This window comes from Athene noctua, chromosome Z (assembly GCF_965140245.1).
Source record: "Athene noctua chromosome Z, bAthNoc1.hap1.1, whole genome shotgun sequence".
NCBI classification, from domain to species: domain Eukaryota; kingdom Metazoa; phylum Chordata; class Aves; order Strigiformes; family Strigidae; genus Athene; species Athene noctua.
In genome coordinates, this window is record NC_134077.1 from 90,103,034 (window position 1) to 90,130,713 (window position 27,680).

General features: G+C 40.1%; 1 protein-coding gene across 2 annotated transcripts in view; it reads right to left on the reverse strand.

The window, feature by feature from the left end:
* Nucleotides 1-27,680, reverse strand: part of SKIC3 (SKI3 subunit of superkiller complex) — a 49,480-nt gene that overhangs the window by 1,187 nt on the left and 20,613 nt on the right. For both annotated transcript variants that reach the window (XM_074933246.1, XM_074933247.1), the window contains 23 exons: nt 25,028-25,130; nt 24,035-24,211; nt 22,951-23,095; nt 22,704-22,782; nt 22,524-22,585; nt 22,344-22,400; nt 21,171-21,239; nt 20,713-20,787; nt 19,944-20,085; nt 18,656-18,749; nt 18,004-18,081; nt 16,636-16,760; nt 15,673-15,796; nt 13,170-13,388; nt 12,276-12,348; nt 11,491-11,544; nt 11,267-11,378; nt 10,005-10,133; nt 9,265-9,386; nt 7,299-7,457; nt 4,422-4,574; nt 2,522-2,652; nt 739-862 (listed from right to left, as the gene is read on the reverse strand). In XM_074933246.1, coding sequence (XP_074789347.1) covers nt 739-862; nt 2,522-2,652; nt 4,422-4,574; nt 7,299-7,457; nt 9,265-9,386; nt 10,005-10,133; nt 11,267-11,378; nt 11,491-11,544; nt 12,276-12,348; nt 13,170-13,388; nt 15,673-15,796; nt 16,636-16,760; nt 18,004-18,081; nt 18,656-18,749; nt 19,944-20,085; nt 20,713-20,787; nt 21,171-21,239; nt 22,344-22,400; nt 22,524-22,585; nt 22,704-22,782; nt 22,951-23,095; nt 24,035-24,211; nt 25,028-25,130 — 2,606 coding nt within the window. The remainder of the gene's footprint in view (nt 1-738; nt 863-2,521; nt 2,653-4,421; nt 4,575-7,298; nt 7,458-9,264; nt 9,387-10,004; nt 10,134-11,266; nt 11,379-11,490; nt 11,545-12,275; nt 12,349-13,169; nt 13,389-15,672; nt 15,797-16,635; nt 16,761-18,003; nt 18,082-18,655; nt 18,750-19,943; nt 20,086-20,712; nt 20,788-21,170; nt 21,240-22,343; nt 22,401-22,523; nt 22,586-22,703; nt 22,783-22,950; nt 23,096-24,034; nt 24,212-25,027; nt 25,131-27,680) is intronic.

A 27,680-nucleotide genomic window follows, 5' to 3' on the forward strand; every position in this document is an offset into this window, starting at 1 on the left:
CCTACCTGATGTGCTGTACCTCCAAACATACTTTGTTAGGGATTCAGTTTCCCCAGGGAACAGCTGTTAACCAGGGCAGAAGAGGGTGTCATCATGCGGGTGGCAGCAGTGAGGAGGTTTTTGTGACTGTATTCAGAGTTTGAGTAGCAAACTGATTCCAATTAGAAGCCAAAGTGAATCACCCTGTTTTGCAACCCATGAGAGCGCTGTGTGGACAGGTGAGTTTGACCAAAGCCATTTCTGAAGTGCTGTCAGAAACTAATGTGTCATTGACTCTGTACTGAAAATAACACGCTATTACAGACACAATAAAAGTCTTAAGTACAGAAAGCACAGCACTCCACTGCTGAGATCTTCTGGGTCAAGGATACCACACTGTTCCAGAAAGGCTAGGGGAAATTATACGTTTTTAGTGCAGCAGTAAGTTCTGGTAAAGTTCTGATAAAATGGTCCTCATGTCTACTGAAAAGTCACTAGCAGAATTCTTGCCAGTTTGGATTAGAAAGAGATTTTTCTGTTTGTTTTTCATTAGTATTGCATGGGGGAATGGAAGACTGTCAAACAAACGACAAAATTTCAAAAACTGAGGTATGTTTCATCAGCATAGAATCCTTAAACATTGCAGCCTCATGAGCAGGTGAGCCAGCACCCTCCCAGCCTCCCTCTACCCCACTTCCAAGTTGCAATCACGATAATCACTGTAAATAGGTTGAATTTCTGTATAAACCAGACTCTTACATCTATTAATTCATAATCATCTTTGGCATACAGATGTCGCAGGAGGTACCAGCGCGCCACTGACACTACGGTTTCTGGATTCCCTGGTTGATAAACCACTCTTTCCAACATCCGACGAGTCTCCCTGGAAGCACAACCAAAACATAATCCAAATCAAGTGTGACTGTCTAGGTTGCGTGTAACGTGCCTGTGTCCCAGAGCAAGCAACAGTGATCAGGAGTAAATCAAGGTTAAGTCCTTATTCCCACACCACCCTGGAAAGGGAGGGAGCAGAGATGGCCACTCCTTTCTTATCTATGTAGATGCACTTAAAATGCTTAATCCATTACACTCAAGTTAGTGCTTTAACTAGCAAATAACCCAAATTTGATCAACATAGCAGATTTTATGACTGCTGCAAAAACACGACAAACATCATGCTACCTGTGAGCTCAGCTCGATCTCCAATTTTGTTATGTGATCTGCTGAGCCAGTGCAGCAGATATTATCCAGTTTAAGAACTATGAAATACATCTTTTGGAAGACAGTGCACCTGAGACACACAGGTACTGCAACAAATCTTAATAATCCCAATAGAATTTTAATATTATACACCAATATATTTAATCCTGGCGCTCACAAAAGGTACTGCAGTTCTGCAAACACAGTGGCAAGACGTGAAATTGCTGAAGAAAACTGGAATAAAGTACTACGCAAAGTCTGAAATGCTGTTTGGCTGATACCACCTTTCAACACTGCCAGCTTATACCTAACCAAGACAATTTTCAAAAATTCCCCGTGTCATTAGAAATGTGGTAAAAACTGGCAATTAAGTTTAGGGATGTCACATTAATTCACTGGTGCTCCATCAGCTTTGGCTTCCGTTTCAAGAATTCTGTCCTTTATAACCAGTGTAATTGTCCAGTACATTGTGATTTAACAGGCTGCTGAGAAGTTACATCTGGTTTTTGCTTGTTATTTGTATTTGAGATTAATTTCTCCTTTCAGGATTTTGAAACACCTAGGCAGATCAATCAGATCCTGCGATGCACCTTACTGTTCACATAAGTTAACATCTGAAATTGTAGTTAAGACCAATTTTAATTGATTAAGTAAGTTTTCAGCCCGATTTTGTTATAACCTACAACTATCAGGATCACATTAGGCTGCCTGTCACCTTCTTAAAGGCCCACTGAGAAATTAAGCCAGTTTGTCAGAATTACCTATAAAATCAGGTGAAATTATTGAACAAAAACATCAAGAATATTCCAATTTTCCACAGTTTAAGCAAAAACACTGCAGAAGATGAACTAGACAAAATAACCAAACTCACATTAGGAGGCTTCCAAGCCCCCATCCCCCAAATCTTCCTCTCCTTCCTCAAAAAGCCACAATGAGCACCTGGTAGTTAGGAATGAACCAACTTTGACTGTGAGCCCAGTTTAAGGTCAAAATGAATCCCAGCAGTAGATAGGGTAGTGGTATCTGTTTCCACTGTGCTATTTAAGAAGATCTTTGAGAATGTATAGTCTTCGCGATTAATTTATTTAGGGAACAAGCTATTAAAATAAAAGTGACAGCTGTTTTTCTTTTGGTAGGAAGGTCATATTCCTTTTTTTGAGAAAAGGAGGAAGACTCCGCTGTGTCCTGCTCCCCACACTAACTCCTTCCCCCCTCTCCCTTTTAACTGCCATACTACTTCAAGAATTAATTCCCATTTTCAATTTTCTTTTAGGTTTTGGCATTAGTTTTGGCATTAAATCTGTGGAGAATGATCACTTGTACTTTTACACAGTGTGCATACCTTGCTCCCATTTTGCGATTATACTGGAGCAGTGCTTGTAGGAGAGCTGCCAGGGGGCAAAAAGAAAGTTTCAAAGCTTCAGTTGTGGCTTCCTGAACCAAGGATGGCCAGTGCTCATTTGAGACATTAGCCTATGATAAAAGAGAAAAAAAAAAAGAGGAAAGGTTTTATTGTAGTGTGTGGTTTAAATCAGTTTTTGTTTGCAGTTCTCTAGAGAGCAGGTTTAATTCAAGCTGTTCTGAGTTTTATCAAGTATTTGGCAGGTTAGAAAGAGATTTATTAAAAAAAAAAATAAAAAAAAAATAATCAACAGTGGTTAGAAGAGCCCGGAGAAGTCATGTTAAATATTCTAAACGTTCTTGCCAGCATTCCACTTGCTCATTTATGCAAAGAATCCTTTTAGTTTTTCCATACATGTTTTAATAATGCTTGTTTTATCACAAACCTTTGTTTGCTCTTCAGCTTGCAAATTCTCATCCCGTATTCAAGACTATTCTAGAATGTAGAATTTACCCCCAGAAATGACATCATATTATACCAGAAGTAAGAAACAACTCCAAGATGGTAATTACCTAATAGAGCAACTACTGAGCAAATCCCTGTAACTTCTGGCTTAAGAAAAATCTTATTATCCCCATTGTGTTCAGACAGCATTCAAATTACTGTACTTGAAGGTGAGCCCAAATTTTCATTTGGACAGATAATTAGGAGACAAGCAATTCTCAAAACACAGAGCTTTCTTGGATCTGAGCAGGGTTTTCACCAGACTTTTTCACATTTCATTAAGCCAGTGCAGATTAGGGAGGCCAAACAGAAATCCACCATCAGCTGCTCTGCTCATGCAAAAAGCAGAGATGAGATAATAAAATTTGTACTAATTACATTTTTAGACAAAGTCTGGTACATTCTCAGGCAATTCAAGCCAGCCTTTGAAGTAGCAGTATTAACTAAGTTAGAAAATACCTTGTGACCTGTGGGGACATTTAGGACCTAAAGGGAACAGGGAGTGGAACAGTAGAAAATGGACAGAAGAATCATGGGAGCAAAAATCCTGCCACTTGTCAAATTCTGCCTTTGAAGCATATGGCTTGTGAGAAAGAAACTTATCTGCACTGAGGGGGATTCTCTTTTCCCACTAGGAGCAACAGCTTTTATCCTTGGTAAAACTAACTGCCCTTTCTTATATAATCACTCAGGATAGATGAGGTTCCTTTGCCTGACTTTGATTACGGTTGCTAGCTCGATTACCTGTTAAAAATACGTGAAAAAGCGTTAGCCAAGATCACAGCAGTATCGACCTTTTACACCAGGCTTTAAGGAAGTCTGGCAGTGCACTTCAAGCTTCTAAAGTGACAATGCTTAAAGAGAACAGACACTTGCCAAGGATTTGAGTTAGGTTCACCTGGCCCCTCGGTGCAAGGAGTAGAATAATTTTCTTTATGCCACAAAGTACACTTCTCTTACATTGTCTTTACACTTCAAGGCAAGGCACCATATATAGAAATGACCACACAGCATAAAGTTACTTGAAACTTGACTGAAGTCTCCAGGCACCAGCGCAGGAAAAACGATTATTAAGGCCGTTGTCTGAACAAGAGGATAGAGACTTGAAGGGTATGTCAACCTGGATGATCAAGCTGAATCTGCTTTTAGAGAAATAAGCCTTATTGAACAAGCTAGCCTCTTTAAGGACACAGTGGTTTTATGTGATTATTTCACAGCAATTTCTCTTACAAAGAGATATGTTAAAAACAGTATACTGCTCCTTGCAGTCTCATTTTATTCTCTATTCAAAAAATGCAAAGTCATTTAAACAGGGGCTTCATCTAAAGACTGCAGAAGCCCTACCTCCCACAAACTCCTGTTAAATCATGCAGTTATGTAATTTTGATTATCCTACCATGCAGATCTCCAGTGCGAGCATAGCCAGCCTGAGCAGACTGGAAAACTTCCCATTCCAGCTGCCCTGCTGTGACGCCAACTGCAGACTCTTCCTGTAACACATCTCTGCTCCAATCATCATTCTTTGAGACTGATACACTTTTGCCAGCCACTGAAAATAAACATCCAACACAATCAGTTATGGAGCCACCAAGACACCCATCCATTCAGTAAGATCATTCAGTTCAGTTTATGTGAGTACCGCAGTATGAGGTAAAACACCCACCCACCCAGCCCTCATTCCAAAGACACGCTGTGCACCGCCCTGGGGGAACATGTAGCCTGCTGCTGGGCTGGCAGTACACCTCGCTGCAGCAACGTCATGATTTAAGCTCCCCTGAGCACCCATCGACAACTGTTTGACGGCTGTCTTCGTGTGGGCACCGCTCACAAGTGAACAAATAACATGACTGGCTCTGTGGAAGTCATCCTTCAGATGAGAAGGGCACTGTGTGGTGCCTCATTGGTCTCTAAATGTTCTGTAGAGATGAAAAGGTGATTTTTTCCCTCTGGAACAAAGGTTTTTCCAGCCCATCTGAGTAATGCCAGGGACATGACAGACTTCAGTGTGAGCCTGAGCTCAGATGATGGCTTGGGCTACAGAGTTTCTGACCCAGCAGGGTCATGCTGGAGGAGCTGGATGGGGCTAAGGCAGAGGACACCAGGATCTCTGCAGAGTTTCATGCTCCTGCTGCCTGCTCTGCCAGCACAAGATGTCCCAGATTTGCTCATGAAAAGAAGGAAAGGATTCTAACTCCTCCCTCTTCAATTCTGTAGTCATGTCACATTTTTTGAAGCAGATGTAGCCACAAGCTTGCAAATCCCCGACAAATATCAAGATGCATAAGCCACATTTAGAAATATTCTTTGCTGGATCACCAAGCAAACAAAGCAACTTCTCATAAAAAAAACCAGAACAAAACAAAACAATTCCTTTGCTTTTAGGCAAAGCTCTTTATACTTTTCCTAGCTAAAGACTGCCTGGTGCTAGAAGGGAGTAAAATTCTTAATCCCATCTGATGCATGTAAGTTATTTATCCTTAAGAGGAGACACACCAGAAAGTATTTATTAGCACTAATGAGATTGTGCAATCTTGGCATCAAGCTGCAGGACTGCTTGCTAAAGTAAAACATCCATTTCTGTGCAGAAAAAAATCTTTCCTTGGCCTCAGCTCTTCGCAGCTGAAGATATCTAGCACTGAAGACGTGAAGGAGAAGAGAACCCTCATGCAAAAGCACAATGGCAGCTCTGCCAGATCAGCTTTTCTTTACTTTCCTGGTAAGACACAGCACAAGCAGAACAGCCATCAAATCAGCAGTTCAGCAGCGCTCCTAAACCTTGCACAACAACCATTTAGACAAAAGCCAAAAACTTAAGCAAAAAGCAAAGTTAATGGCCCCTCTATCTTTGTAAAACTGTGAGCGTCACGATGGACACTTCTGAGTAAGGCAAAACATTTATCTGACTCAAGAAGTCCAGAGCCAGAAAACATAAAAGCATAGATCCATCTATTAGGAACAGAAGCAGCAGCCAGGCTTTTTCAGAATGCCATCCAAGCCCTGAGAAATATCTTTTTTAATTAAAGACTGGAAAGACCTTTCTCAGAGGTATCTTATCTGTGGCCTGGATTAAAAAACCAATAGAAACTAACCCTTTCCTTCTCCTCAAACCACATACACTTTCAGTTCACTTCTTCCCCCTGCTCATAAGCAAGACACCTGGCTATGCAAGGCATGCCTGAAGAATAATACGTATATAAACCCTAATTCCATTTCCAACGTATATTACTAAAACAGAAGATACAATCATGTCTTGCATGCCCCCATACTTTGTATATCCCATCTGAATGAGTTCTGCAGTTCAGAAAGATGAAGTCTCACAAGCCAAAGAAAAATGCGTCAAAAAAAGCACATTTCCACAAATGATACTCGTATGTTTCAGAAGGGAAGAGGATCTGCAGCTTTGTAACAAGTGAGATAATGATCTCCTCACCAGCCTTGCACTGGTTTTCTAAGACTGAAATCTCCTTTAGTGAATCTTACCACAAACAGGGCTTTATCTGTTGGACAGGCAGAGGGAGAGACATAAATCCTGCAACTACATAAAGGACTAAAAGCTCACAGAATTTTTCTAAACAACGTGCTGTTAACATTGGTAAAGACTGACTGTAACTAACAGCAACGGCTCGGAAATAAATAAATAAATATGCTGCATCACCAGAAAGCTCTTTTGGCATGTGTGAGACAGACTTCTCAGACTGTCTCACGGAAGGAGCGTATGAAACGAGTTTATAGCACTTTCGTATTAACTAAAAATGATTTCTCGTGATGCCACGGATGGGAGTGAGTGAACACTGCTACTGGGAGTGTTTTATCTTCCCTGCAGTCTCAACTTACTCAAAAGAACGGTGACACCTGACGTTTGAAGATTATGGAGAAATTCAGGTTTTCAGACCCTGAATGAGGAACTGTATATTGCTATTTTAGGAAGCCATTTACTTCCACCTATGCTTATGGGTTATGAAATATTTCACCAGTTTCTGCTCACATGTCAAGTCACAGGCCTCTAAAGACACAAGTGGCAGGGGTTTATCTCAACTTTCTAACTCTCCAGCCTCCATATGTGCTTGCTCTTACTAACAGTCATTATTACTTCAACTATTAAAATTAATATAATGGTGCAACTTTATAATGAACCGAATATGAGCTGGTTTTTCTGTCTCTGGTTCTGTCAGTGAACAAATAAAAGCAAGCAGTGAAACAAACTGTCACCCTCCTACAGCGCATACTCCACTGAGTGCGGCACACCAAAGTCAGGGAGAGGATCCACACTTACTTGCCAGGCTGCGACTGAAGTTGAACTGGTCATGACTGTCTTGTGAAGCTCCTCCAGGATGTTGTCTGGAAGTTCTTTGTGAGACTGCAACAGCTGCTTACACTGAACTTGTCTCAAAAGCAAAAACAGAGCTGGGTGCTCAGGGCGGCTTTGTAAACCCTAAAACCAAAAAGAAGGCTCAATGTGATACCAGAATTACCATTTCCAAATATCAGAAGATGCTTTGATTTTTCCATTTCACTCTTTACAAAGAACAGCACTGAAAGCATTCTCAGGATGCTCGCAGCATGGCATCTTCCTCCTGCTCTGCACAAAGGAGCATTCCAGGAACAGGTAACATTTTTTTCTCCAAATACATTTGATGTCTATTCTAAATTTTGTACATGTCCAACCCTTAGAGGTTTCTGAAAGACAGACAGGTAAACAGCAGACCTCTAGATCTCCTCTGGATTCACAATCATTAGAAGTTTTGGGCTAATGGAGGCAAAAACCTGTCCCATGGCAGTAAGTGGTCTTGCGTATGTTCCAAGTGATTTCAGTTCTACTAGCTAAGGTGGTTTATTGTCACTGGAACAAAAACACTTTACCAGACACTTCTTGTTCAATAACAGCAGATATTGATATTTTTCAGAACAAACTCATGCAAAAATGCAGACAGAAAACTAGCCATCTGCTGCTTTATCCTTCTCAGGTGAAGCGTGTGAAGCTTCTGCAGTCATACTACATGTTATTTTACCTGTTATTTTACCACAATACTTCAGAGAATTGTAACTCAAACCAGATCTGTTTTAAGAAACACCACCTGTACTTTTCACCCATTTTTTAAAAAAAAACAATATACATTGCCTCTGAGTCCTTAACAAGCTGCTGCTTTGCAAAGAACGCACGGACAGCAAAGAGTTTCTGAAACACAATAGAAGCTGCTATAATTTCCTGCAATTTCCCCTCATTAACAAGTGCGGAATCACGCTGACTATTTCAAACTGAATGAGTCCAGTGCCTGGCTCACCAACCCTGGTTATATTGCTCTGTGAGAATCCTGTGGTTCAAAACTGTCAAGAGTGTGTTACTCTTGTTTCTTCACAATTTGCAGGCACACTGACTGTCCTCTCCCCAAGCTATTTAACTAACAAAAAAATCCCCCAAACCCACCATAACCTTTCTCTGTACCCAGATACCACCTTGTATGTCTAGAAATATCTGATCTGTGTTAATGGGAGACAGGTCAATAGACACGCTGGCCAGAAAAGGAAAACTCGTTCCCACCAAGCAAAGAGGCAAGAAAGTACCTCCCCCTTAAAAAGCAGCATCTTCACTGAATCTGTTTGTTTCAGATTTGGTTTGGTTTTTTTAAACTCCCTTCCCCATTAATACAGAAATGCCATAAACATGGAGCACATCTGCATGGGATTTGTAGTTTTCCTTAATGAAATTCAGGGATGTGCACTCCTGAGGCCAGTTGCTTTTTTGCTTACGTTTTGCCAAGTCTTCTGTTCATAAACACGTGAAACAGACACTTGATGCTTGTTAACACCCCAGCCCCCTTCCCCAGTTGTGTTGCCTCAAGACTTTTCTTCATAATAATTAAACCTGTAGCAGACACTTGTGGCTCTGAAATGGAATACCACCACAACAGATCAGAAGACACTGAAGTCCCCTGCAACTTTTCCACCGGGACATTTTGCCCTGAATTTCTGTAATGTTTTGCGTCATAGTGTGTTAAAGAATAATGGCAGGAAGGGCAGACTTAGCTTTGTCGTGTCACACACTGCTTGTTTCAACTATTAACGCAGTTGTGGCGTTGCAGAGTATCTCGGGGAGGGGAGAAAATGCCAACACCTATTGCATCTTGTAGCTCTGATGGAACAGACAGTTGCTAATTGAAAGACCGCCTTCTTGTAAAATACAGACAAATCAGGACTTCTATACAATTCTACCACAATCTGCCAATACGTTGCCAACATACCTTGGTACAAAGAGCCTCGGCTTCTGAGAGTTTACCACTCTCCTCTAGACTGGTAATAGCTTGACACAGACACCAGTCTTCAAGGGTCTGGATATAATTATGTGGAAGGTTGTTTCCTCCAGCTGTGAAATCAGATAAAACATGTAACCAGATTACTGTGTATGCTGCAGTGCCACACCATGTCACATGCTCTAGACCTGGTAAAGGAGAACTTTTAGGTGTGTTCACCTGACATGGCTTCCTTCATTAGTAGGAACACTAAGAGATGGTAAAATTAAAAGCAAGAAGAGCGGAAAAAAAGAATACGCCACTTGAGTTAATGGTTTGAGAACAATCAATGGAATTGTAATTCCAGTTTTCAAAACTCTGTGCACGCTGAGTAAGTCTGAGGCTGAGGTTATCCCTCTACTGCAAAAGCTACAGAACTTCAGTACCTCAGCCTTTCCTTGTAAGCAGTGTCGCTGTGCTGAAATACATCCATCCATGCAGGCATCAGAATTCAGAATATTATTTTAAAAAAACATTTGAGGCTTTGGAGGGGAACGCAAGATGTGATTAAGTAATTAACCCTAGCTGCACACTAGGATGTAGCATTCTTATGTGATAAAATACAACTCAACTCAAACAACTACTGAGCAATTCTCAGCTTATTTGCAAGTTTCTGAAATTCAGAAGAGTACTTCAAGCTTGGAGAATTTCAGTTTTATTTTACTTTTTTAAACTGGAAAACTATAGCTTACTTTTGGCTGAAACTGTAGATACAAGTGTCATCTCTAGATCTGTTCGCTTCGGCTGAGTGTCGTTGAGACAGACAACAGTGTTTTCAGCATGACAGGCTGCCATTAGCACTGCCCAGGCAGCAGGATTATCTAGAAAAGAATGGTTAAAGGCAATTCGTGCCCATTCTAAACACGCTGGTAGTTCATTCAGAATGGTCTTTACCAGATTAAACATAAAAACATAGCCATCAATGGAACCACACACTGTAAGTAAGAGATAGCAAGAACAGGGCAAAGAATTCGCTCAGACCCTTACATCAGCTCAGCCCAAGGCAGCTGATAACTATTTGCCTCTAACTAGTATGATTCTTCGAACTGTAAGACAAAGATGCTGTTTCTAAAGCCAGACAATACAGCCTGACCACCGGCATGACAGCTATGGCCACAGGTGCCTACTTCTGTTATCAGCTAATTCCAGTCTCAGCTTTAATCTGACCTAGCCCTGTGAAGAGCAACTGTGACTGGACAGAGCTCAATTACAGATTTCACCCATTTCACCCCAAAGATAATGAATTTTACCAGCAAAATAAAACAAAGCTTGAAGATCTAACAAAGTAAAACATAAGGTATACTGCTTTTGAACAGCATGTCCCTGTACTTTTGAACAGTGTGTCCCAGTAGGAACGTTAACTGAAATTTTTAACTTGCAGCCACACTAACGCATCAGAGAAATTTCATCTGCGGAAGAAACGGTTTTGGTATTTCACTATCAAGTGCAAATTAGCACTCGAAAACGCCACTACATCTGCACTTCATACATTTAATGAAGATCACCATTTAGTGATAGAACAGTTGCCTGTAGTTCATCACCAGCGTACTGTAAACAGCACGTTTCCAGCCCGATTTCTCAAGCTAGATAAATAAATCTCTCCTCTTGGCGTACCATACTGACTCTGAGGGAAGACGTGTTCTTCTTTTTTGTTTAATATACTAAATAATACTTATCTCTTCTCCTGATGAAGGATTATCAGATTAACTAGTTGCCCATGTTTTCAGAACAAGCCTTAAAACTCAGTGATTTTTTTCCTCTTGTCTGGTTTAATTCCCCATGTCCAAACTTGGAATGATACTTAAAATTTCAGCTCTAAGCATTCTCCCCAAAACATCCACAGATAAACCAAAATAACAAAGCAACCAAAGAAAAGGAGGGGGTTTTTGTTAGCACAGTAATTTTGTTTCTGATGGGTAAAAAAATCACTAGTTTGTTTGAGAACAGGAGTAACCTGGACAGAGGCGGATTGCCTTCTGAATATTTTTCAGAGGATTGTTTTTCTCATCTTCTAACATGTGACAACCTGCTGCCAACTGATTAACTGCAATGTTCAGCAGGACTTCCTATAAAACAGAACAGAAAAGTGACTTAATACTATGTTATAAAGTGATCAGATGGAATTAATTTTAGGATTGGTTATGAAATTATAAAGTCTGCACTTTAAGAAAGCCAAACCTTGCTGTGGTTTACATCAAGTGCATGTGCGATGTTTCCTGCCACAGCTCCCCCCTGCAAGATTGAAAAAAAATAAATTGGTTTGGTTATATGACTGATTTAAGAGTTTTAATACAAAATGTAATGCCAAGATCTTTTAATCTTTGTTAATCAGAAATACAAAGTTTTCAGAATGTGATCTCTTCCCTGCCTACAGCACAACCTTTTTATAAAGAACTACGAAGAGATATTCGCATTTGAGCTTTCCAGACGTTGTGTTTCTAATTTTAGCCCCATATAGAAAGGGGTTTGTTTTCAGGTGCTGTTTCTACTTACATAATTGACATAAATTACGACAAAGAGTATTTATTTGGAAAAGAGCTAATAATAAGCATAAAAGCAGTAAAGAAATACTGACTAATGCAAAAATGAAATTGGCTAGATTAACCAAATTCAACATACTTAAATCCTTATATATATATATATATAAAACACATGTACAAAAGCAAACAAAAAAATTATACACAGTACAGTCTTTCCTTGTTGGAATAATTCTAGCAGATTTTTCCTGTAGGTTTGTATCAACAGATGAGTAACTGCTATCCCATGAAAGATGCATACAGTGGATATGGAACTTCAGTATGCACCTGTGCATTGCTCTGCATCGGCTTGTCTATGTAAGCCTGAAGTTTTAATTTTAAACTAATGAACAACCATGTAGTGAAGGGTGAGGGGTTTTTAGTTAAAAACCAACATGGACTACTGAGGTTGTAAACAGCACTTATGTATTACAGCAGTGCACTTACTTTTGCCTTTTGTGATGCATAGAGTGGAACCAGTCGAGACAGAAGAGACCAGAGGGCAGGATTATCAGGGTTACTGGGAAAAGAACAAGGATGTTCGACTTTCTGGTTTAAATATGAACTGGGCCTACCTACCAACTCGGTAAGCAGTTGCTATAAATCCCCAATGGATCTTCTTCTATTAAGAAAACAACTCAGTGTGGTTGAAAATAGACATGGGTAGTAATTTAAAACAAATAATGTTTAAGTTTTACTGCTGAATATAAAATGTACAATATACCTATCAGTATTCATGGGAAGAAACTTTAGGACTACAGGTCTTGTCCTCACAGTGTGCACTGAAGAAAAAGGAACTTCAATGTAGTTGGAGAAAAAAATTTTCCAAAAACACCTGGAGACACTATGAGGTGTGTCTTGCTTAAAGCCACTGATGAAAGTTCCCTCTTTCTAGAATGCTAATCAAAATACATTTAAACACAGACATTTAGTTAATGAACAGCTTCAGAGACTGTTAAATATTAAATAAAAGTCCTAGAGACTTTTGAGGTTGAAGGTTCTGCTACATATGATGAAAAATGTTTCCACAGAACAATGAACTGATCTAACTAGCGAAGAAACCAAAACAAAGGACCCATCAATCAAATCCCAGAAAACCCCAAACAAGCCATGAAACTTCTGTTGTGTGATCCCATAAATAAGAAAGCAAGCTTCTGTCAGCTGATGCTACAGCCTTAAGCAAGGACTTCCTGTTTGAAAAACACTTTTTTTTTTTTTTTTTTTTTTTTTTTTAAGAAGACTGCTGGAAGTGAACAGAAGTTTGCTTACTGTTCAGTGTAATCAAAGCAGTATATTTACAAGGCAATCTAAAGACAGACAAAATACAGACAAAATACATACCTGTGTATTGCTCTGGAGACTTCTCTCTGGACCCCCACATTTCTACCTTGCAATGCATAAACAGCAGATGCAATAAGGCACCTCTCATAAATCCTGTCATGCCCTTTTTCATGCTTCAGTAATTCTTTTAAGGCTGCTGTTGCAAGTGTGGCATCCTGCTTTATCAGTCCTAGCGTGCACAAAGCTGTCAGACTTTCCGTACTAGGTTCCTTTAATGAGCTGTTGAATCAGAGGGAGGGAAGAAGACACGATTTTGGAGCACAAAATTAAATATACTGTTCACATTAGAGTACTTGCTACTTCTGAGCCCTCTCGCTTCAATGCATCACGTATGGCACACAGAATTAACAGCCTCCCACTGTGGGATCGTGGAACGAGTGAGGTGAGTATCCTTGAGGTGTCAGGATATGGAAAACAGCTGTGGTTATGTGCCATTTCAGCACTGAGGCTCATAACTTGTAACTGCTTGGCAAGACTCTGACCTCTATCCTTCTGCAGAAGCCATAAAATAAATGGTAAAAAACAACACGTAAGACTGACAACTATTTTCTTTTCTTGAAGACATTTCTACTTCTAACTAGTATCAAACCAGAGTTGTAGTGTGTCTATTTACAGCTTTGCAACAGAAATCCGGGAAGCAGAAAGCCAGAAATGAGCCTGCTGCACAGAACTGCTCTTTCTGAGAACAGGGATGTTCTGAGAAATTATGCCCTGTTTACATGAAGATTTGTTCTGACATATGGTAATCTGAACATGTTTTCCACCATCAATTCATTTTAGTACCACTATCAGTTGCACTGTTCCATTAATTTCATTACAAGGGGCGGCTTAACCTCATGTCAATAGTATTCCAAGCTTTACCGGAAACCCACTCTATAATTACTTTTATTTTTCAGTATATTTTTCTAGTATAGCTGGAGAACTGTTAATTCAAGTTAATCCCCTGATCATCAACTCTGATGAAAACAAACAGTGAGCTCAGTACAACCAAGGAAAAATCAAAGACCTTAACTGATGTGCTAGTTGAAGGTGTTCTTACAATAAAGGTAATTCAATAAATTGCAATACAGACTGAATGGAGGCAAATAACGAAACAGTGCACAGCAACAGTAATTTGGAGTTACTTCACTGTAATGTCCTGAACACAACTACAGAATGAAGTGCTGCTTACTTTCACTTACTGGGCGACTACAGGCTCCTAATCAAGCTTCTAATGATAACTTCTGCCTTCAAAAAAAGGACAAGAATGTAAACTTTTGATTCTATGCTTTGTTTTCAGTCACTAGCAAGAAAAATTGCTAGGAGCTGTTATACAAACTTGCACAGCCAGCACTATGTTACCTGGTCCAAAGGTGCTACCCTTTGACAAGCAGGAAGTGGGATTCTACCATACTAACTATAAAGACATACTCATTGCTAAAAATTCTCTGTCGCAGGCTGACCATGAGAAAAGAAAAAAGGCAACTGCTTGTCCAAGGTCCTGCTCAGGCCCTTTAAGTCATCTAGCATGAATTCCAGACAGTCAAGACATCTGTCTGTTGGACTAGAATGCACTGGTTTTGTTTTTATTACTAAAATCCACTGTGTACCTTTGCTGCACTGTGCTTCCAATTCAGATCTAGACATGTTCACTGTAACTTTACTTTCCTAAACCACTTACTCACTCTTTGTTTTTCTTTAAACAGAAACAAACAGTCCTCTAGAAAACACTCATTGTTGATGTTTATGACAAAAAGAGAACTCTGCACGGACTAATAGGATGTAGGAAATACCAGGTTCCTATCTAGTTAATCATCAGTTACTCAGGATTTAGAGTGTACTAGGTCATGGACCTTCACTGTTTCAGTAACTTCAGGAGTCTGCTGGCCAGCCACTACTGGAGCTCTACTGACAGAGAGTTGATCCTGAGAGCTGCGATGGTAGCTTGTGATCCATAGCTACCAGGAGACTAACAGTGATGCACAGGCTTTTAGCCTCCACAGCTCTGAAAAAAATTAAGACATTCATGACTTGAGAGAACAACTGAAACAGACCTGTTTCTTTTCATGGGGAAGCTACAAGATTGCCCTTGTCTATGACGCTGGGAACACAACTGTTCTGGAGATTTCTGACTTTTTAAACTGAAATTATTTTTGTTAGGCATCTAGATTTCTTACACCTAAACAGCAAAAATACTGATTAGTGCTGAGGACAGCTAGAGACTAATATTATCTTAAAAGACAAACATATTAAAACTACCATTCAAGGATACCAGACATCCAAACTGCCCCAGCTCACTAACCCTTCTGTTCCACACTGCTTTAAGATTATGGAAGATGACACAGGCCATAAAACAAAACAGATATATCAAATGAATAAGCTTGTAAGAACACTTCAACCCCTCCTGTTTCTACTCTTCAATACAAAAAGAAAACATCCGCCTGAGATCTCCCCAAAAAAGTAAATTTGAGGATTCAGCAGTACAATAAAACACCACACATTGATTATTATTCCCTCCACTCACCATTTAAACAGCAGCGCCTTTGCAGCATCAAGTTTGTTCTGTTTATACTCTATTATTGCCAAGGCAGTCAGGATATGTGCTTTATCTTGTTCAGACTCAGCAACGGACAAGGCTTTTTCATATGCTGGTAAAAATTCAAGACATGGAATTGAAGTAGGAGAAAAAAATTATTTGTTTATAAAACCTCTAGAAAGGTGTACTATTAGAACACACACAGAGGGGAACTTTGGTTTCAGGTTCACTGTATTTTCACACCTCAAATCACAGGCAGCAGACAAAAGTTGACTAAGACTTCAGAAGTAACTGTATGTTGGGAAATTCCAGATTTACAGGGCTGTTAGAGCCTGGGAGTTGTTTAATATGTAGGAAGTGGAAACAGAACTGCAAAGCAGTGTTGGGATATCCAGAAAAAGCCTGAAAGAACAGTTTAAATGCTCCCTGGTGAGAGTTTATTTATGAAGTAGTACTTTAGATGGGCACACATCATCCCAATTAAAAAATAAAAGTTATTTAAAATGCTGAGCTGGCTGCTCCTATGCTTACACTTCTACACTGAAAATTCAGTATGCCTTTCTGCAAAGTCTCACATCTTAGCAGCACAGAACATGACAATACAGCACTTCTAGCACTAAAGCTAAAGTGGTTTGAGTAACACATTAATATCCTACCCAGAACTGATTTTTCCAGTAAAGACACTGCATTTGAGAAGAAGGAAAGAGCACAACAGCTTAATGGACAAGAATGAAAGACTTGAAGAAATACAGCTTCCCTCTGTACACCTTAAGAGTGCCAGCAACCTGATGAAAAGCCTCTCGATTAAAATTGGGGAATCTGTACTTATGCATTAGGACTGAAAGAGTGAAATAAACTGAACTACAGCTAGGTTGGTCAGACAAACAAATTTTGCTAAGATTCATCTCAAGAAAAGCGTCTCACAAGGCTTGGCATTCAGCAGATGCTTACCTTTGATACTTTCTTGTAGGAGTCCTTTCTTGAAGTAGGCTAATGCTATCCCCACAATGCCATCAAACTCAGTTAGGGGTATTGATCTGTAAACCTCAATGGCCTTATCACACTGACCAAGGGCACTGTGAAAACAAAACCAGTCACTGGGATGTACCAAGAGCTGCTATGATTCAGACAAGCTATGCTTGCAGACCAGTGTTCTCTTTTCCATGGCAGTTGTAAGTGGACACCTGGAAAAGAGCAAGATTAGGACAAGGATGTGCAATATTCCCCACCCTCCTTCTTGTTAGAGCAGTTACTCCATCCCACTATCTGTTGCATGAAGAATAATTGATACAAAAAAAGTCCTCCCCATCCGCATGACAGCTATATGTAAGGATGTCACTTCATGGTCAACACAACCGAGTGGGAGAACATGGCAAAGGAGAAGTACAGACAGAGGTGCACCACTGTTACAAGAGCACTATGGAAGAAAGTATACAGGACTGTGTTTATTAAAACTAGTTATTAGTTACTGGAGCTTTGCTCTTGTGTAAGTTGCACACAGGAATCACCATGCATACAGCTTGGATGTGAGACTACCAGAAACAGTGGAGTTGATGCTAAAATCTTCCCTGGTATTGAAGAATGAATTATCACATTATCACGGCCTAGAAGTTCCAGTGTCATGTACAGAAACTTAAGAATATACCAAGTTTCCCTAGAGAACTGACAAACATCTAACGAGCAGAACTTGAGCCATCTCGTATCAAAGAGAAGTTCTTAACAGCCAAAGACTTTCAAACTGTGTCCTGCATTTCCTCAAAAGCAGAAGGGAACCGTGAAGGGAACTTACAATTCTGAGTAGCACTGTAGAGGAGAGGGTCATCAGAAAGATCAGAGACATGTACACAACACCCCAACTCCACATGCGTCAGGTCGTACAAGTCAATACAAGTTCAAAGAGAGGTAGAAGAGACCAGATAAACCTTGAAGCAGCTGTTTTACTCAGACTAAGCCTACTACAAGTGTGGAGATTGTCAAAGACCTGATTTATTCCAGAGACCATAAAACAGCCACGCTGTGTAGATTATGTTAAGGCACTTAAGTATCAAGCCAAGGATAAGTGAATCACCGACATGTTATAAACTGTAAAGACATAAAGCAATTCCTTGCAATTTGATTACTTGTTTTTTTAAAATATACGACTCATTTCTGGAGCACATACCAAGTTCTGTCAAACTTGTCTACAGTTAAGAATGATGTTTAATAGATTATTTTGAGCAATGATCTTCCACCTTTCAGCCTCAACCATGTTCTGCGTCGCTGCATTCACTACATCCAAAGCTGAAATCAGGGGCTGGGAAAACGTTGATCGACACTTACCACAGTGACCTGCCATAGTTTTGCATTGCTGTATTGTATTTCTCAGTATCCTCAGAGTTTTTCAGCAATGAAGCAGCCCTGAAAATAACCGCAATTAAGAATAATTACCATCTGAATATAACACGCATGTTTTGACAACAGTTCTCAGAGCAGAATGGACAACTGTTTTATGCAGAAGCTTTTCTATGCTAATTAAGCACAAACAGATACTATTTTACAGTTTTAATGCATCAGCAAACATGTCCAAACAGGGTTTCCTTTGCCACTTCCCCTACTATTCGAACAGAGGAGAAAAAAACAAAACCAAAGCCCAAACACCTCCATTAATTAGAATCGGGTAGAGACCAAAACTAAAACCAGGCTTATCAACCCTCAAGATCTCAATTAAATCCCACAGAGTGGATTAGCTAAATGTCCGGGTAAGACATGCAAGCTTTGGAATGCCTTTACTTCTCTAGTTCTGTGTTCTGCATTTCCAAATTTGATACAAGAACATCTCCACATCTCCCCTTACAATACACTTAGTTGAAATGTAGAACTGACAAAGTAAGGTTTACTAAAGGAAAAGAAAAACCCTTAAGTTTTCTAGCCGCTGCATGGAAAAAAGAGGTGAAGCTTCTATCGGTGAACATTCCAAGGGTTTATAGTTTACCTCTCATAGGCATCTGCTGCCTGCCTTTTTAGATGCAGATATTCATTCAAATAACCAAGCATTGTGAAAGCAGATGCATCGTCTGGATTTCTTTCTAGAAAATCAGAATTGACAACACAGGAGAACATGATCAGAAAGAGCTGTGAGAAAGCATTACAAAAACATTGCCTCACTGATGCTACAGTGTCTGCATATATACAAAACACTCTGCCAAGCGCTGTCAGTCGCTCGCTGGAATCATCTGAAGAGGCTGCAGGCAAACATAGAGGAGATACAACACAACATGACATCAGGTTAGCTCAAAAATGGTTAAAAATCTTATAACACAGCATTAACATATTCAATATATTTTAAATTTTTCAGCACACAGTGGTTTGGGTTTCTTTTTGTAATGAAATGAAAAAACTATTCAGCTCTTGTAAAATGCTAGTAGAATCCTTGGGTTTGTTTTTAATACAACTCTGAAATGCTTATTAGTAGCTAAGGCACAGATTTGTCAGCTGTCACCTCATCTCAGACTCCTAACCATTTTTCCCAAACTAGGAAGGATCATCTAGGCCTCTCCTGAAGTCCATTTAAGAACAAGGACTGCACAGACAAAGAAATACAGTCTCATATTTATCTCATTTTAAGTGCTTGCTTATTTTGTAGGTCTCAAAAATCAGCAGCAGATTACTCAAATGATTTATTTACAGTAATAAATTAAAGAAAATCCGTATTTGCTCTATCTACCTTCCAGGCTAGACTCTACCCAAACAGGGTGGCCACGCTGGCTTGGAACCATGCCCAAGAACACTAACTTCCTACTGAAGGTTAACACACTCATACGCTGGAGGTTATGGAGTCAGGCAGCACCCATGCACTCAGAGGAAGCCTGACAGGAAACAACCGGTGACAAGCATAACAAGGCTCTGGTCCTTACACAGACAGACACACGGACACAGACAGACACACGGACACAGACAGACACACGGACACAGACAGACACACGGACACAGACAGACACACGGACACAGACACACGGACACAGACACACGGACACAGACACACGGACACAGACACACGGACACCCCCCAAAATGTGCTGGAATGAGCAGGCAGACAGAACTCACATCTACTTCACCATTGTATGGTAACAAAAATCATTGGCCACTGACCCTGTTTTATTTACAAAACCCTCTCGCCAATCCAGCCAGATCACTCTTTGCCAGAATGAGTGCAGATCAATCTGTTCATTCTGAATGCTGCTGCTAGACTTGACAGGTTAGTGAAGTATTTAAATGACCTACCTGTGTATTTGCTCAGGACCACCTGGGCTGCTGGAATAGCATTCATCTGAACAATGTTGTACTGATATAGTTCAGTGTTTCTGTTGCTTTTATCCTGCAGCGTTGAACACACCCAGTGGGCATAGCCTTTTGCTCCCTCAGTCTCAAGAAACAAACAAAAAAACCCCAAAATAGGAGTCATTAAACCTGCTCAAAGCAACAGTGAAATAAGATTTTAATAACAATTCTGTGTTTTAAGGCAGAGTCTTAGCTAAAAAAACGCATCAGTGTTGGTGAGAAAACACCAAACTGAATGACTCCAAACAGTTTTAACTTGTCCTCTGGGCAAAGAGAATCCTTACATTAGCGTATCACTTGCTGCACCACTGAAGAGATGACAGACAAAAAAAGCTGTAAGAGAATGTAAAGCCCTCCACTTTCTTAGAACTCAGGGTACCAGCAATATCCTGGCTCTCTCCTGGAATAGTTATAACTTATGCTTTTGACCTCTATCCAGTTCTGTGGAACTCAAGAATGCTTTTTCATGACTTACGGAGTTGATTCCTTGGACCATTGGGACTAACATATTTAATAAATTATCTGCCTGTTATTCAGTGCCAGCACAGACCAGGAACAACACAGAAGTCAGACAATCTCATCTGGAATGTGAGCATAACTGCTTCATCATTCAAGACGTTCCTTTTTTTTTTTTTTTTTTTTGAAATTACATCACCTAAGCAGACATCTTAGATACATGGAAACTTCAGGGCAATAAAACTGTTATACTTACATGCATACTGAGTTCAGTTGTGTGCCTGAAGAGATCCATAGTATCATAGCTGCCTACCGTCTCTGCAATAAGTGCCTGCAGAGAAGCAAGAGTTGCTGTGGTCAAGAACTTTAAAAATTTTGAGACAGACAAGAAACTCAGCATACATTACTTCAGGTACATCTTAGGCGTTTAACATGAAGACACTTTCTTTTCCTCATAACTCTCCAAGGAACATCAGTTTGAAGAATAAAGTGTCCGCAATTAAAGGGAGCACAAGCAGTTTCTGCTTGTATTTGAAACTTAAGGTCTTCTGCTGACACTTTACATTCTTCAGGACAAAGACGGGTGTGTTAGCACAACTTATAACATTTAATTTTCAGGAACAGGCTTAAGTGACAATTATTAGGATGGAGTCCAAGTCCTTTCTTGGACTAACTGGTTTTTGTGCACAGTATTATGATTTTTCGTCATCTTACCTGCCCAATCCAACACAGCAGGTAAGAAGGCTCCAGAGACTGGGCTATCTTGAAGGCTTCATGAGCTTGCTGTAGAACCAAAGATAACAGTGCTGTTGTACTGTCTGGCGTGGTAACAGAACGCTTTTGAGTATGAACAGGTATTGACATGCAGTAGTATTGGAAGAGATTTCATGGACAAAATTAGGTCACTACTAAAAATAGCTACTGTGACACAGAGAAGAACGCATTGCCCAGAGAAATAAACCAGTTCGGCCTTATTTAAAAAAGCCCAACACTTTGCAAGACCTAAGTTCCCCTCCTTTCCAAATATATTTCCTTCTTAAAACAGTTCAGCGGCTGGATTACCTCTTAGAACAATTATTATTTTAAAATTCTACTCCTGGAGGATCCAGTTTTGGAAATTTGCTTTTCCTTCATGTAAACAGTTAAACAAACACATTTTCAGCATGGTAAAACTGGTTATCACCCACGAATTATCTTTTCCCTATAGACTGCTTGTGCTTAAAGTCCCTCCCTCAACACAGCATAAGGTGAACAAAGTCCTAGTGTTAGTAGTATTAGCACTAAGCAGTAGCAAGTTATTTTTATTAAAAATAATTCTGACCATCACATTTCCATTTAAAACAAAATTTCTGTAATTCTGACCAGAAATAGGATGGGATGTAGTTTTAGCTGCATGAGAACTCTGGACTTTGCTTAAGATGTACTCTAATTCTTCTCCAGAGAAACTCTGAAGGTTACACAGAATTACAGTAAATTATACGACACACTGATGAGCAGAAAGTAGCTGCCTATGGGAAACTCAAAGTCTAGTTTGTGACTTACAATTAAAAAGAGTTCTTCATCAAACCCAGTGTGCATTAGTTTGATTAACTACTTCTCATTCCTTCCAAATACTTTTCATTCCATCCAGCTGGTTGGAAAGCAACCTCACCAATTCAGAAAAAGTTCACTTACCCCCTCCAAAACAAATATTTCATTAATTTGTGTGCCTCAAGTAAGGTACAGGTGCCAATTTTATTTCACACAAAGGAAGTAAGTATCCTGAATCTGAGAGGGACATTCTTCAGTGTGTTATGCACACTAATGTCCCCATACACTCCATTTAAACGAAAAAAAAAAACAAACAACGAAAGGGAAACCACATTTAAGGATGGGAAAGATAGTTACCTCAATGTTTCCAGTTGCCAGATACAAAACCCCCAAGTTGGTCCAGGCAACAACATTCTAGACAGAACAAATAAAGTTAAAACCAATGTACTATTACTATATTCAAAAATAACACTGGATCAGGGGAAAAAAGTTTTAAATGCCCACTTGAAACAGATGGCAGCTGCCTACAGCACTTACGATTTGCTCAGCTTGAACAGATTTGATGAACGAATGTTGAGCAAGAGCATAATTCCCAATAGCTGGTGGGGGAAAGAGAAAAAAGGAGAGCTAGATCTAACTGAATTTCATAAACACTGTTAGTCAAGTTGCCTTCTAATTTAGGATATTATGGAGCTAGGGCTTTTGCTGAAGACTTACCACTACAGGAAGCAACCACACCAAGTGCATTCCAATAAAGATGATTTCTGCTGTCAAGCCTCACAGCTTTTTTGAGACACTGGAAAAAAATCAAAGCGTGGATTATAATCACTAGAAAAGCAAAAATTAAAGACCTCATGCACTTACTTATTCAGACATGCAGTCTTTATTGAGGACAGAGAGCATGCAGACAAGGACCAACACCAATTTAAATTTTAAAGAATGTAACAGGAAAACCAGGCAATACCTGCAAAGACTTTGCTAGCAGTTCACTGGTCTCATTCACGTCAGTGCCCGCTGCTGTGAGGTGTTCTGCTTGTCGATAATAATTTATTCCAAGATCACACCATATGCTAGGCAAAGGCATCAATTTTAAAGCTGTGCCGTAACACCTACAGAAACATGAATCACAGAAGCATTATTCTGAGCCTCGACGAAGAGCAGAAAGCAGAAAAAAAACATCCAAAAGAGTGCTTAAAAGCCTAAACCAAGTAAACATGCATAAATAAAAAAAACCCCAAAGGACGGAAAGCAAACAATAACTAACCGACTTTCATTCGGTTATGTTTGCAGCAGCTATCCTGGTGCAAAGGCAGTCTGTAGTGCCCACCCCTTGTGAAGCCACAGATGTGCATTAATCAAAGCTGTGTCAGCTGCAACATGCACGCCTTCACTTAAACCAAACATCAGTCATTTTTACAGTTAATCAGGCTTCCCCTAGGAAGCATCTGATGTCACAAAACACAGTTGAGATTTACTAAGCAGTTGCATTTCCTGCCTTACACACCCAACCACACAGAGCTCAGAGGGAGTCACAGAAGAGGCTACAGAAACACTACAAGTGTTTTCTACCACCATGAGCTTCCAGGGCTAGAAAGAAGGAACTCCCTCTTCCAACGTACTCTAGTCCCCATACCCAGGGCAAGAATTAATGACATTCTTATAAGGAAGTACAGACAGAAGGCTTAAAGTATTATCCTGGACTCAGCAGTCCTGGAAGGATTAGTTAGCAACCAGTCGGTTTAAAGAGGCACAATTTGTTGCATGACAGGCAGGATGTAGTTGTGCTCTGGGGACAGACACAGGGAGAAGAGCAGGTGCTAGAGAAGTGTTGGCGGTCACTGTGGCAATCCAGAAAACGTCTCCTGAAATGAGCAGTGTCATTTGGAAGAAGCTGGAGACTCTACTTATCACCTCGTTAACCTCTGCTTGATATGTAGGTGTTGACAGATCAGCATGTCTTAAACTTTCCAGAAATCAAACAGTCTAGAAGACTTGAGACCCTAGAGACTCAAGCTGCACAGAAGGTCTTGATAATAAAAAATTATTACCTTTCTCCCAGTCTGAGCATCTCACTTTTCTTCAGCATCTGTTTGCCTTCATTTTTACCCATTAGAGATCCTAGAACTTGAACATTCACTTTGGCTGGTGAAATAACATGCACACTGGTACAGGTGTCTCCCAACAGTTTCCAGAGGCAAGATACATCAGGACGGTGCTTTGCTGCCCTGTAATTAATGATACAGAAAACGCTATATCATTAGTGTTATAGTGACACTTCAATATCCTTTTCTCAAAGAAAGTTCACCACTTTGAGGAGTGGCACGAACTCAAATGTAATTAATCAATGAGCTTTTGATTTGTTTTTCTGATTCAGTTTTCTTCCTATGCAAGCTATAGGTCTAAAAGGTAAAAAAAAAAAACAAACAAAAAACCAGAAACTACAAAAGGCCAATGTATCCCAACTGTATTGGGAATAAGAGTCAGTTCTGAAAATTAGCCATTATCTATCAAAACTGTCAGCTGACTACACCCACTCTTGCACTTCAGAGCCCCATCATGTTATATTACAAGAAATGACTCATCTGCAGAAACCTGGTGGACCTTCTCCAGCAACAGCAGCTACCCCAAGGTTTAATTTAGGACACTAAAGAATTTCATATCAAACGCAAAACAAAAAGATTGAGGGAGGGAAGGAGCGAGCAATTTCCTCTCAGCCACCATTTTTTGCAGAAATCTTCTCCTGCCAGCCCCATATATACAGGAGGACTGACAGACAGAACTGTGTGCCATTTCAAACTTGTGTTATAAGCAAATGACTCTGTGTCTTTAAACAGAAAAACCAAAACTCTAACTAGCATTCATTTAAGCAGCAAGCATGTATTATTTAAACTATTATCAAGAAGTACATTCTTAATCCTAAGTGGAAGCATAGTCCATTTGATTTAGTTTAACTGAAAATCCTCAAACCCTTAACTCTTATTTTTCTGCTTGTCAACTCACAATCCCACTGGAAATTAAATAACCAAATATTTAGTACTTACCTAGCAAAAAATTCAAGAGCCTGCTCTATGTAATCCACAGCCTTCCTATCGAGAAAGTTATCAAGGGCTGATCTTGCCAGCATGAGATGGCACTCACCAAGTCCTGAAAATAAAGAGAAAATACCCTCTGTGAAAAGACACCCTTTTATGATACACTTGAGAAAGAAGGTGGGGTGGGAGGGTGGAAGCCTGCTCAGTGTTCTGCTCCTTACGAAGATTTATACCCTGAGCAAGTTATGCCAAAATCCAAAGACCCACAGTACTCACAGCAAAGACTTTGCTTTTAATCTATTTTATCAGGTGCAGACTGTAGAATAATTTGAACAGTAAAATAAACATGGGTTTGTTCTCAAATAGTAAGTAAAGACCTCATGAGAAATCGGCTCTGCATTGGTAAGTGACAAATACACTGACTTTGAGTTCACACACGAGTCAAAAATCATTACCAAAACACACAAAAAAGAATGTCAAGGCACTCGAAAGGAGAAATCTTCTTTGAAGAAGACTTGAAACCAAGATTATTTAATACTGTTTATGTAAGATTTTATTTCATCTGGTGCACTGGGCCTGGCTGGGGTGGAGTGAATTTTCCCCAGGGCAGCACTGGTGCAGCACCAAGGCTCTCTTAAGCATCCACCACACACACACCAGTGGGCTGGGGGTGGGAAAGATCCTGGGATGTGACACAGCCAGGAACCGACCCAGGCTGACCAAAGGGGTATTCCAGACCGTATGGCACCTGCTCAGCAATAAAAGCCGGGGGAAAGGAGGAGAAGGGGGACACTCGTTATTTATGTTTGTGTTCCAGACCAACTGCTGCTCGTCCTGAAGCCCAGGAAATGGCCGGACATCGCCAGCTGACGGGAAGTAGAGAATAAAATCTTCTGTTTTCCTTTGCTTCCACATGAGCCTTGGCTTTTGCTTTATTAAACTGTATGTTGACACACGAGTTTTTTCCATCTTATTTTCTCCCCTGCTGCCATCCTGCTGATGAGGGGAGTGACAGAGCCGCTTGGTGGCCACCTGACCTCCAGCCACTGTCCGCCCACCACACAGAAATAAATCCAGTGTTAAAAAAGAACTGTGTCTAATGCCACAATTTCTAGCACTTTAGAACCAACAAGATAACTGTTTGGTTTATACTCTTGCTGGCACCAGCAGTGATTCCATCTGGCAGTAGGGCACTGGCTATCAGCACCATTAATTCACAGTATTTTTTTCACAGTTCTGAAGCTGCCTTCCTCATGCTATCATACCCTCTACCTATACCAAACTACTAATCACAGCAGTCATGTTTTGCAAGCATCTTAATCTTGCCCCCACTAGCTGTTTGTTTTGACCACACAGAAGTCCCAAGATCATGAGCTTCTCAGATGTCAAGCAGCTCTGTAATCTAAAAACAAAATTGATTTGATTCCCCAAAGTCTTATATTAAAAGATATGCTGGAGCAGATGCAGAATAAACATACCATTTAGTAACAGAAAAATAAAATACATCAAAAAGATGCATTCAGGTAACATCAGTATACTCTCTCACCTACTGAGAGACTATGCTTCCAACAAATCAATTCAGAAACTGTCAGAACTGATCAGAACAGTACTAACAAAACACTGATGTATGTTTGAGAGAGTTTTAAGAAGGTCCAGAAAAGATAAGACTAAAGATTAAACAGTCTCTAAGAAGGTAAAGACTGTTTAGGGGCCCAAAGTCAGATCTGGAGCTAACAAATCAGAGATTAGGATGAGAGGGATTATGACGGAAGATTTAGGAGATTTAAGGAAAGAACAAGTATAGAGGTAACTACAGGGGGGAAACCTTGATCTGTGTGCTTATGTCCTCTCTAATCATTTTATTCCAGGTAATGCTGTCAGCTGTCACCTAGAGACTCTAAAAAAGCCATATACACATGCACACTTCTACACAACACCTCTGCAAACTGCTGCTGCAGTCAGTGTTGCCTTCTTGCCCAACAACTAGTAAAACTGCCTATCCACACTAGTCTCCAACTTTGTCACAGATCTCTGCCATATCACTTCAGTCTGGCAAACTCCAAGCAACAAAATTATACAGGAGGAGGTAGAGGGACAACCACCCTGTCGTCTGTTCAGATGAGAAACTGACCGTTGCAATAGCAACCCAACACTTCTTACTTAAGTCTTGTAAGAATCAGCTTACATTCATACAAAAATCAAAAGGCTTTACATACAATGAAAGAACATTCTAACTTAAAAATTCATTCCAGTACCAGGCAGCAAACAGCATATACTTCAGATGGATGTATGGGGAGAGAATGACTGAAAATGAAATGGCTGGGAGAATGTGAAGAATTTGTTAGCTATTAAAATGTTCTATGTTCCCAATATTATATATCTTGACAGTTCTATCACCAGAAAGGAGTTCCAGTTCCCCCATTCCTCTCTGCTCCCAGCTACATACTGAAGACATCTACCTATCGCCACTGCTAACACTTGAGAGACCTCTGAGGGTACTTTACTGCAATTTTTCATCACCTGAAGAAGCTCAGAGGGGTCTGAACCACCAAAGCTAACACAAAAAGCAAGGAATGCATGGTCAGGAGCAGAAGAAAATCAGTATAGCCCCACTCTTTAAACAGCGCCTGACTCCACTGCCTCTTCAGCCAGTGTTTGACTG